Source organism: Anoplopoma fimbria, chromosome 24 (genome assembly GCF_027596085.1).
Source record: "Anoplopoma fimbria isolate UVic2021 breed Golden Eagle Sablefish chromosome 24, Afim_UVic_2022, whole genome shotgun sequence".
Classification (NCBI taxonomy): domain Eukaryota; kingdom Metazoa; phylum Chordata; class Actinopteri; order Perciformes; family Anoplopomatidae; genus Anoplopoma; species Anoplopoma fimbria.
The window spans coordinates 172,725-183,190 of NC_072472.1; the positions used below are offsets into that span (position 1 = coordinate 172,725).

General features: G+C 43.8%; 1 protein-coding gene across 3 annotated transcripts; it reads right to left on the reverse strand.

Moving 5' to 3' along the window:
- Positions 1 to 2,116: 2,116 nt before the first annotated feature.
- Positions 2,117 to 8,338, reverse strand: LOC129113835 (uncharacterized). 3 transcript variants are annotated; one of them, XM_054626309.1, is made up of 7 exons: positions 8,221 to 8,338; positions 5,796 to 5,893; positions 5,418 to 5,705; positions 4,201 to 4,230; positions 2,663 to 2,782; positions 2,470 to 2,562; positions 2,117 to 2,330 (listed from the first exon to the last, which is right to left on the reverse strand). In XM_054626309.1, exons 2-7 carry the CDS (start codon positions 5,839 to 5,841, stop codon positions 2,254 to 2,256), a joined length of 654 nt encoding a protein of 217 aa, XP_054482284.1. In that variant the 5' UTR covers positions 5,842 to 5,893; positions 8,221 to 8,338; the 3' UTR covers positions 2,117 to 2,253. The 3 variants fall into 3 exon arrangements, with proteins under 3 accessions (XP_054482284.1, XP_054482283.1, XP_054482285.1); XM_054626308.1 differs by having other exon boundaries at positions 5,790 to 5,893; XM_054626310.1 differs by lacking the exon at positions 4,201 to 4,230 and having other exon boundaries at positions 5,790 to 5,893.
- Between the last annotated feature and the right edge of the window lie 2,128 nt (positions 8,339 to 10,466).

The window sequence follows — 10,466 nt, forward strand, 5'->3', positions numbered from 1 at the left end:
AGGAAGTTCTGGCAAACTGTGAGACGACTCAGAAAGGGGAAACAGGGCTTTTCTCAGGCTGTGCTCAGCAGGGGGAGAACTGCAGACCCGGACTGGGGATATTGTCGAGCGGTGGAAAGAACACTTTGAGGAACTCCTGAACCCGACCAACACGTCCTCTGTGGAAGAGGCAGAGTCTGAAGACTCAGGGGAAGGCTCGTCCATATGCCTGGCGGAGGTCGTTGAGGTAGTTAAGAAGCTCTTCAGCGGCAAAGCGCCAGGAGTGGATGAGATTCGACCGGAGATGCTAAAGGCTCTGGACATTGTTGGGCTGTCTTGGTTGACACGTCTCTTCACTGTCGCGTGGAAGTCGGGTACAGTGCCTGTGGAGTGGCAGACCGGGGTGGTGGTTCCCATTTTCAAAAGGGGGACCGGAGAGTGTGCTCCAATTATAGGGGCATCACACTGTTCAGCCTCCCGGGAAAGTTTACTCCAGGGTGCTGGAAAGGAGGCTCCGTCCGATTGTCGAACCTCGGATTCAGGAGGAGCAATGCGGATTCCGTCCTGGACGTGGAACAGCGGACCAACTCTTTACCCTTGCAGGTCTGTTGGAGGGTGCATGGGAGTTTGCTCATCCAGTCTACATGTGTTTTGTGGACTTGGAGAAGGCCTTCGACCGTGTCCCTCGGGGAGTCCTGTGGGGGGTACGGCGGGAATATGGGGTACCTGGTTCGTTACTACGAGCCATTCGGTCCTTGTATGATCAAAGTGAGAGCTGTGTCCGGATACTCGGCACAAAGTCGAGCTTGTTCCCAGTGCGTGTTGGCCTCCGCCAGGGCTGCCCATTGTCACCAATCCTGTTTGTGATTTTCATGGACAGGATTTCAAGGTGCAGCCGGGGGAGGAGAGTTTCCGGTTTGGGGACCTCAGAATCGCATCCCTGCTTTTTGCAGATGATGTGGTTCTGTTGGCTTCTTCAGAACGTGACCTTCAGCACGCACTGGGGCGGTTCACAGCCGAGTGTGAAGCGGTCGGGATGAGAGTCAGTACCTCCAAGTCTGAGGCCATGGTTCTCTTCCGGAAAACGGTGGATTGCACCCTCTGGGTTGGGAGTGAGTCACTGCCCCAAGCGAGGGAGTTCAAGTATCTCGGGATCTTATTCACGAGTGAGGGTAAAATGGAGCGGGAGATGGACAGGCGGTTCGGTGCAGCGTCAGCAGTGATGCGGGCGTTGTACCGGACCGTTTTGGTGAAGAAGGAGCTGAGCCGAAAGGCAAAGCTCTCGATTTACCAGTCCATCTACGTTCCAACCCTCACCTATGGTCATGAGCTTTGGGTAGTGACCGAAAGAATGAGATCGCGAATACAAGTGGCCGAAATGAGCTTCCTTCGCAGGGTTGCTGGGCTCAGTCTTAGAGATAGGGTGAGGAGCTCAGACATCCGGAGGGAGCTCGGAGTAGAGCCGCTGCTCCTTCGCGTCGAAAGGGGCCAGCTGAGGTGGCTCGGGCATCTGATCAGGATGCCTCCTGGACGCCTCCCTTTAGAGGTTTTCCAGGCACGTCCAACTGGTAAGAGGCCCCGGGGTAGACCCAGAACACGCTGGAGAGATTATATATCTCGTCTGGCCTGGGAACGCCTCGGGGTTCCCCAGGAGGAGCTGGAAAGTGTTGCTGGGGAGAAGGACGTCTGGAGGACCCTCCTTAGCTTGCTGCCCCCGCGATCCGGCCCCGGATAAGAGGAAGGAGATGGATGGATGGATGGATGTTTAACTTTGTTTTATAATGGAGGATTTGTTCAACATGATTTTCATATATATTGATAATCTGTTGATCAGTTTGATCATTTAATTGATTTCATACAAATAAACAGAAACACGTTTCTTAGTTTTGCTTTTTGTATTAAATTGTTTATTAAAGACTATTTTAAGGTTTATTCATTACTGTAACAAAATATTTTACATTATGACTAAAACGTAGGAAAAAATAAAACTACATAAACTATTTGAAATGAAAGAAAAGATTAAACACAGAGATGTTAATAGTGAATCTGAACCATCGTTTTTTAGCTGACTCTTTTTCTTTTTATTTCATTGCACTTCTTGTATTGAACAAAATAACAGAATTGTCTAAAAGGCCGACGTACAAGTTCACTTTATTGTTTATCAAAATCATAACTGAAACATGAACAGGTAGAACACGGTGGCTGAAAACTGAAGGTGAGTCGTGTCCAGGTGAGGCAGAGCACGCTGAAGACAAGCTGAGCTCTGATTGGCCGTCACACGTAGATGTCTTCATCCACAGACATCTGCTCTGTGATTGGTGTTTCCATGGAAACGACAGGATTACAGGAAACTGTAGAGAGTGAAACAAGTTAGCATCTGATAGCTCCCGTTAGCATTGTTGTTGTTGTGTGTGTGTGTGTGTGTGTGTGTGTGTGTGTGTGTGTGTGTGTGTGTGTGTGTGTGTGTGTGTGTGTGTGTGTGTGTTTTACCATAATTAGACTCCTGCTTCTCCTCCTCCTCATTTTTGCTCTTGTTGCCATGGTGACGTTGCATCACCACATAAACATTTTCCTCCAAAGGACCTGAAGCATTAGAGCAGATTATAATTAGAGCAGATTATAATTTATTGATTATTTCTCAGTCTTTTAGAGGAACCTGTACGTCTCTGATTGGCTGTTGTACCTGCTGTCCTCGTCCTCTGGCTCCTCCTCCTCTTGAGGAAGAAGAGGATGATGAAGAGCAGCAGCAGCAGGAGGAGGAAGCAGCAGACCAACACAGACGCCACCATACTGCTGCTGCTATCTGCTGACGGACAGACAGGAAGGACTCTGAACTGCTATTCTCAGCATCAAATATATTATAAGAAACCTGATACCCAGCATGCCTCCCACTCAGCAGTCCTACAGCCAGCTGGCCTCCAGCTTCCTAGCTCCCAGTCTGCAACTCAGGTGACTAGCCTCAAGTCGACTAGCCATCAAACAGCTAGCCACCAATCTACCAGTATCCAGCCTACTTCTCAGCCTTCCAAAGCCCCTTACCCGTTTCTTGGAACCCACCTGTCCTTTGGAGGGCCTCACATTATCCGGTCAGCCAGTAATGAGCTGGTAAGACACCTGTCCAACCCAAGTAGGAAGCAAGGCAAACGGAGAGGTTAGTTCCCCAAGCTGCCCAGCGACCCAATGTCTCCACTGCTCATCTGAATGGCTGACGTCTCGCCAGGTCCTGAGTCGGTAGTTCGGCCTACTCCAGCTTCACGTGACCTTTCCCATCGGGCCGCATCTTTCCCGGTTCCTGTTCCCACTGGGCCACAGCTTTCCCCAGTTCCTTTCCCACTGGGCCGAATCTTTCCCTGGTTCCTGTTCCCACTGGGCCACAGCTTTCCCCGGTTCCTGTTCCCACTGGGCCGAATCTTTCCCTGGTTCCTGTTCCCACTGGGCCGAATCTTTCCCTGGTTCCTGTTCCCACTGGGCCGCATCCTTCCCCGGTTCCTTTCCCACTGGGCCGCATCTTTCCCCAGTTCCTTTCCCACTGGGCCGAATCTTTCCCCGGTTCCTTTCCCACTGGGCCGCATCTTTCCCCGGTTCCTTTCCCACTGGGCCGAATCTTTCCCTGGTTCCTGTTCCCACTGGGCCGAATCTTTCCCTGGTTCCTGTTCCCACTGGGCCGAATCTTTCCCTGGTTCCTGTTCCCACTGGGCCGAATCTTTCCCCCGTTCCTTTCCCACTGGGCCGCATCTTTCCCCAGTTCCTTTCCCACTGGGCCGAATCTTTCCCCGGTTCCTTTCCCACTGGGCCGCATCTTTCCCCAGTTCCTTTCCCACTGGCCCACAGCTACCCCCTTTTCCAGCAGAAGCCGCTCTGGAGCCACAATCGCCAGAGCTCCGACCTCCAAAGGAGCTTCGTCAGCCGGGTCGTCCTCCTGTCCGCCCCCTTGAACGACTCTGACTCAGACACTTACATCCCCAGGACAACACCCCTGTGCATATTTTCTTTTTTTAATTATTAACATACACTTTGACACTTTAATTTCATACTTGTTTTAAGGTACTCGAAATTGTTTATTTGTTCCATATTTTAATGCACATTGTCATACCTCTATTTTTTTTTTATTATTATTATTATTATTATTATTATTATTATTATTATTATTATTATTATTATTATTATGTCTTATACTTGCAATGTCTACTGTTTACTGTCACGCACCAATAGATCACCTACCCAAATTCCTTGTATGTGTAGCTTCTGATTCTGAAAATATAACATATATATATATATAACATTATATACTGATGAAATATAACATATATAGGACATTATATACTGATAAAATGTAACATATATAGGACATTATATACTGATGAAATGTAACATATATAGAACATTATATATTGATGAAATGTAACATATATAGAACATTATATACTGATGAAATGTAACATCTATAGAATATTATATACTGATGAAATGTAACATGTATAGAACATTATATACTGATGAAATGTATCATATATAGAACATTATATACTGATGAAATGTAACATATATAGAACATTATATACTGATGAAATGTAACATATATAGAACATTATATACTGATAAAATGTAACATATATAGGACATTATATACTGATAAAATGTAACATGTATAGAACATTATATACTGATCAAATGTAACATGTATAGAACATTATATACTGATGAAATGTATCATATATAGAACATTATATACTGATGAAATGTAACATATATAGAACATTATATACTGATAAAATGTAACATATATAGGACGTTATATACTGATAAAATGTAACATATATAGGACATTATATACTGATAAAATGTAACATGTATAGAACATTATATACTGATAAAATGTAACATGTATAGAACATTATATACTGATGAAATGTAACATCTATAGAACATTATATACTGATCAAATGTAACATGTATAGAACATTATATACTGATGAAATGTATCATATATAGAACATTATATACTGATGAAATGTAACATATATAGAACATTATATACTGATAAAATGTAACATATATAGGACGTTATATACTGATAAAATGTAACATATATAGGACATTATATACTGATAAAATGTAACATGTATAGAACATTATATACTGATAAAATGTAACATGTATAGAACATTATATACTGATGAAATGTAACATATATAGGACATTATATACTGATAAAATGTAACATATATAGAACATTATATACTGATGAAATGTAACATATATAGAACATTATATACTGATAAAATGTAACATATATAGAACATTATATACTGATGAAATGTAACATATATAGAACATTATATACTGATGAAATGTAACATATATAGAACATTATATACTGATAAAATGTATCATATATAGAACATTATATGTGGATGTGGTTTTCCTGCTGGACTCACCCTCCACTCGCAGCAGGAAGTGCTTCTTCACCAGGAGCTTCCCATCTTCATCAAACACTTCCAGGCCGTACCTTCCTGCGTCGGCGGTCTGAACGCCGTTGAATCTCAGTGAGCCGTCGCTCAGCAGCTGGCAGCGTCCGTGGTGACACGTGGTCACGTTGCTCCTCAGTGACATCACCAGGTGAGGGTGAGTCCACCTGACGTCCTGTCTGCTCTTCAACACCTGCAGGTGTGAGGACAGCAGGACGGCCCCCCCGCTGTGTGCTGTGACGGTCTCTGCAGATACACCTGGGGTCAAAGGTCACATCGTTATCACATTACTGCACTGAAACACTGTTACCGTGGAAACAGAGTATGACAGAAAGAGACGACCCTCACTGTTCATCTTCATCATCAAGATCAATAACCAGACCAGAACCAACATGGCTGCCTTCTGAAGTCCTCTCTGCTGGCTCCGCCCCCTCAGCTGTCAATCACTGAGGAGGAAACACACACTTTCAATGGTGTGTGTGAGTGTGTGTGTTTCCCTGTTAATGCATCAATAGTGATAACACATACACAAACACACATATATATACACACACATATATATATATATATATACATACATACATATCTTTCACCAGATGTTGGTAACAACCCAAGTAATTCATACATACAAAGAAAACCAAACAAATAAGTTCAGAAATTAAGTTATGTGTAATAAAATGGAATGACACAGGGAAAAAGTATTGAACACGCTTACTGAAATGTATTTAATACTTGGTACAGAAGCCTTTGTTGGTAATGACAGCTTCAAGACGCCTCCTGTATGGAGAAACTAGTCGCATGCATTGCTCAGGTGTGATTTTGGCCCATTCTTCCACACAAACAGTCTTCAGATCTTGAAGGTTCCGTGGGCCTCTTCTATGAACTCTGATCTTTAGTTCTTTCCATAGATTTTCTATTGGATTCAGGTCAGGTGATTGGCTGGGCCATTCTAGCAGCTTTATTTTCTTTCTCTGAAACCAATGGAGAGTTTCCTTGGCTGTGTGTTTGGGGTCATTGTCTTGCTGAAATGTCCACCCTCGTTTCATCTTCATCATCCTGCTAGATGGCAGCAGATTTTTATCAAGAATGTCTCGGTACATTTTTCCATTCATCCTTCCTTCAATTATATGAAGTTTGCCAGTGCCGTATGCTGAAAAACAGCCCCACACCATGATGTTCCCACCTCCAAACTTCACTGTTGGTCTGGTGTTTTTGGGGTGATGTGCAGTGCCATTTGACCTCCAAACATGGTGTGTATTATGGCATCCAAAGAGTTCCATGTTGGTCTCATCTGACCAGACTATATCCTCCCAGTATTTCACAGGCTTGTCTAAATGTTGTGCAGCAAACTTTAAACGAGCTTCAACATGCTTTTTCTTCAGCAGTGGAGTCTTGCGTGGTGAGCGTGCATACAGGCCACGGCGGTTGATGCATTACTTATTGTTTTCTTTGAAACAATTGTACCTGCTAATTCCAGGTCTTTCTGAAGCTCTCCACTAGTGGCCCTTGGCTCTTGGACAACTCTTCTGATAATTCTTTTCACTCCTCTGTCAGAAACCTTGCGAGGAGCACCTGGCCGTGGCCGGTTTATGGTGAAATGATGTTCTTTCCACTTCCGGATTATGGCCCCAACAGTGCTCACTGGAACATTCAGAAGTTTAGAAATCCTTCTGTAACCAATGCCATCAGTATGTTCTGCAACAATAAGGTTGTGAAGGTCTTGAGAGAGCTCTTTGCTTTTACCGATCATGAGATGTTTCTTGTGTGACACCTTGGTAATGAGACACCTTTTTGTAGGCCATCAGTTGGGACTGAACCAGCTGATATTAATTTGCACTGACAAGGGGCAGGACTGCTTTCTAATTACTGATAGATTTCAGCTGGTGTCTTGGCTTTCCATGCCTTTTTGCACCTCCCTTTCTTCATGTGTTCAATACTTTTTCCCCGTGTCATTCCATTTTATTACGCATAACTTAATTTCTGAACTTATTTGTTTGGTTTTCTTTGTATGTATGGATTACTTGGGTTGTTACTGACATCTGGTGAAAATTTCATGTCAATAGCACCTTTAGAAATATGTTTACTGAGAAAAATGGTGACGTGTTCAATACTTATTTTACCCGCTGTATATATACATAATGTGTGTGTTCGTAATCTTCAATAAAAACTCTTAACAGATCAAAACAGAATCAATAGGTTTTATTTACATGTGACATACTTTGTGTCACATGACAGAATCCTGATGAACTAGATGTAGAATGAGTTTGATTATTGATCAGTAAATATTGATTAAAGAGGTTTAAACTGTTATTAGATCAGCTGATATTCGAGCAGTACTAACTCTAGACTAACCTTCTGGTTCCATGTGAAGAGTTTTGATAAAGTTAACTGTTCTAGGCTGCTTTTATTGTGAAAGTCTTAAGATAAGATAAGATAAAATAAGATAATCCTTTATTCGTCCCGCAGCGGGGAAATTTGCAGGCTTACAGCAGCGTTGACCTTGATACAGGAAGCTGTTCCTGTTTGAATCTAAACTTCCATTTGATTTCTTCTCTTCTTATTAAACTGTTGATCTTTGTCTCTCTGAACAGAGTTTAGTTCTTCTTCTACTAAACTAAAGAACGTCTGTTAAAGAGACATAAAGACACTTCTACCTTCACACATGTAGAGAACAGAGTTTAGTTCTTCTTCTACTAAACTAAAGAACGTCTGTTAAAGAGACATAAAGACACTTCTACCTTCACACATGTAGAGAACAGAGTTTAGTTCTTACCTGTCTGAGTGACGGTAAAAAACAGATTCAGCTGAAGAGAAAACTACAAATATAATCTGAGGTAGAGTAGAGACACATATAACCTCGATGAAACAGAGCGAAGACGGAAACGAGACGAGAGCCGTCCGTCCCCTCAGACCACACGGTGCCTCAGGCTGTTCACCTGAAACTGAACCACAGAAACTCTCAGAGCTCTGTGTGAAGTGAAACTATGTTGTGTAGCGTTGTGTAGCGTTGTGTAGTGTTGTGTAGTGTCGTGTAGCCTTGTATAGTGTTGTGTAGTGTTGTGTAGCGTTGTGTAGTGTTGTGTAGTGTTGTGTAGCGTTGTGTAGTGTTGTGTAGCGTTGTGTAGTGTTGTGTAGCGTTGTGTAGTGTTGTGTAGTGTTGTGTAGCGTTGTGTAGTGTTGTGTAGTGTTGTGTAGCGTTGTGTAGCGTTGTGTAGCGTTGTGTAGTGTTGTGTAGCGTTGTGTAGCGTTGTGTAGTGTTGTGTAGTGTTGTGTAGCGTTGTGTAGTGTTGTGTAGTGTTGTGTAGCCTTGTGTAGTGTTGTGTAGCGTTGTGTAGTGTTGTGTAGAGTTGTGTTGTGTAGTGTTGTGTTGTGTTGTGTAGCGTTGTGTAGTGCTGTGTAGTGTTGTGTAGCCTTGTGTAGTGTAGTGTTGTGTAGTGTTGTGTAGCGTTGTGTAGTGTTGTGTAGCGTTGTGTAGTGTGTAGCGTTGTGTGTGTAGTTGTGTAGCGTTGTGTTGTGTAGTGCTGTGTGTACTTGTCCACTCCCCCTTTTTTCACAAATTGTAATTTTTATCCAGTTTTAGCCACATTTACGCTCCACTTTTTCGGATGCTGGTTGTTTTAAACATGTTGTTTTAAACATGTTGTTTTAAACAATATGTTTTAAACATGTTGTTTTAAACAATGCGTAGTTACATCTACTAAAGCTCTTAAGTTTTTTAAGGTAATTATCAGTGGTGTAGTTATTGCTGCTCTTTACTGCCAACACATAAAAACCAGCCTGACAAGGGTTAGGGTGTGTGTGTGTGTGTGTGTGTGTGTGTGTGTGTGTGTGTGTGTGTGTGTGTGTGTGTGTGTGTGTGTGTGTGTGTGTGTGTGTGTGTGTGTGTGTGTGTGAGTGGGTGTGTGTGTGTGTGTGTGTGAGTGAGTGAGTGGACAAAACCGAGCTACTGTTCCTCCCGGGGAAGGGTTGCCCGCACCGAGACCTGTCCATCACCATTGATGTTGCCGTGGTGACGCCAACTGGGACTGTGAGGAATCTGGGTGTGACCCTGGACGACCAACTGTCGCTCTCAGCAAACATTGCATCGGTCACACGCTCCTGCAGATTCCTCCTCTACAACATCAGGAGGATTCTCCCCTTCCTCCCTGAGGAGACGGTGCAGGTGCTCTACAGGCTCTGGTCATCTCCCGCCTGGACTACTGCAACTCACTACTACTGGAGCCCCGGCGTCGGCCATCAGACCTCTGGAGCTCGTCCAGAAAGCTGCAGCACGTCTGGTGTTCAATGACCCAAGTTCTCCCACACAACTTCCCTTCTCCGTTCTCTACACTGGCTCCCTGTAGGAGCATCCAGCTACAGACTCTGGTGCCTACAGGGCAGTGAGAGGAACAGCTCCTTCCTATCTCCAGGCCATGAAGCCCTACACCCCCCCACCACTCCTCTCTGCTGCCTCGGGGCGATTGGTTGCCCCGTCGCTCAGAGGTCCCTGCAGCCGATCCACCCGGTCACAGCTTCTTCCTGTCCTGACCCCTCAGTGGAGGAATGAACTCCCCACTGACCTCAGGACAGCAGAGTCACTGCCCATCTTTAAACTCACCTCTTCAAGAAGTAAAGAAGTAAAGAAGTAAAGAAGTACTACCCTGAGCCTTCCTCGTAGCACTTATTGCACTCGTATTAGTTGCTGCACTTACTGTATTCGTATCAGTTCGCTGCACTTATTGAATTCGTATTTGTTTACTGCACTTATCCTATTCGTAGTAGTCTGTTGCAATTATTGTTTTCGTAGTAATCTGCCTCTGCACTGTACTTTTGCTCTGGTTTATGCTTTAAGATGCTTGTTTAAGAAAGGAGATGCACTTATGACTTCTGGTGACTAGTAGTTCTCTTGAATACCTATGTTGAATACACTTCCTGTAAGTCGCTTTGGATAAAAGCGTCTGCTACATGACTGTAATGTAATGTAATGTAATGTAATGTGTGTGTGTGTGTGTGTGTGTGTGTGTGTGTGTGTGTGAGTGA

What these genes read in the sequence shown, in the direction of transcription:
- LOC129113835 (XM_054626308.1), bottom strand. Translation starts at nt 5,841, where the DNA reads ATGTTGGTTCTGGTCTGGTTATTGATCTTGATGATGAAGATGAACAGT. An exon ending in CTTCCTGCTGCGAGTGGAGG is followed by an intron (nt 4,231 to 5,417) that starts GTGAGTCCAGCA and finishes TTATATTTTCAG; the next exon opens with AATCAGAAGCTACACATACA. An exon ending in TACACATACAAGGAATTTGG is followed by an intron (nt 2,783 to 4,200) that starts GTAGGTGATCTA and finishes GTCCGTCAGCAG; the next exon opens with ATAGCAGCAGCAGTATGGTG.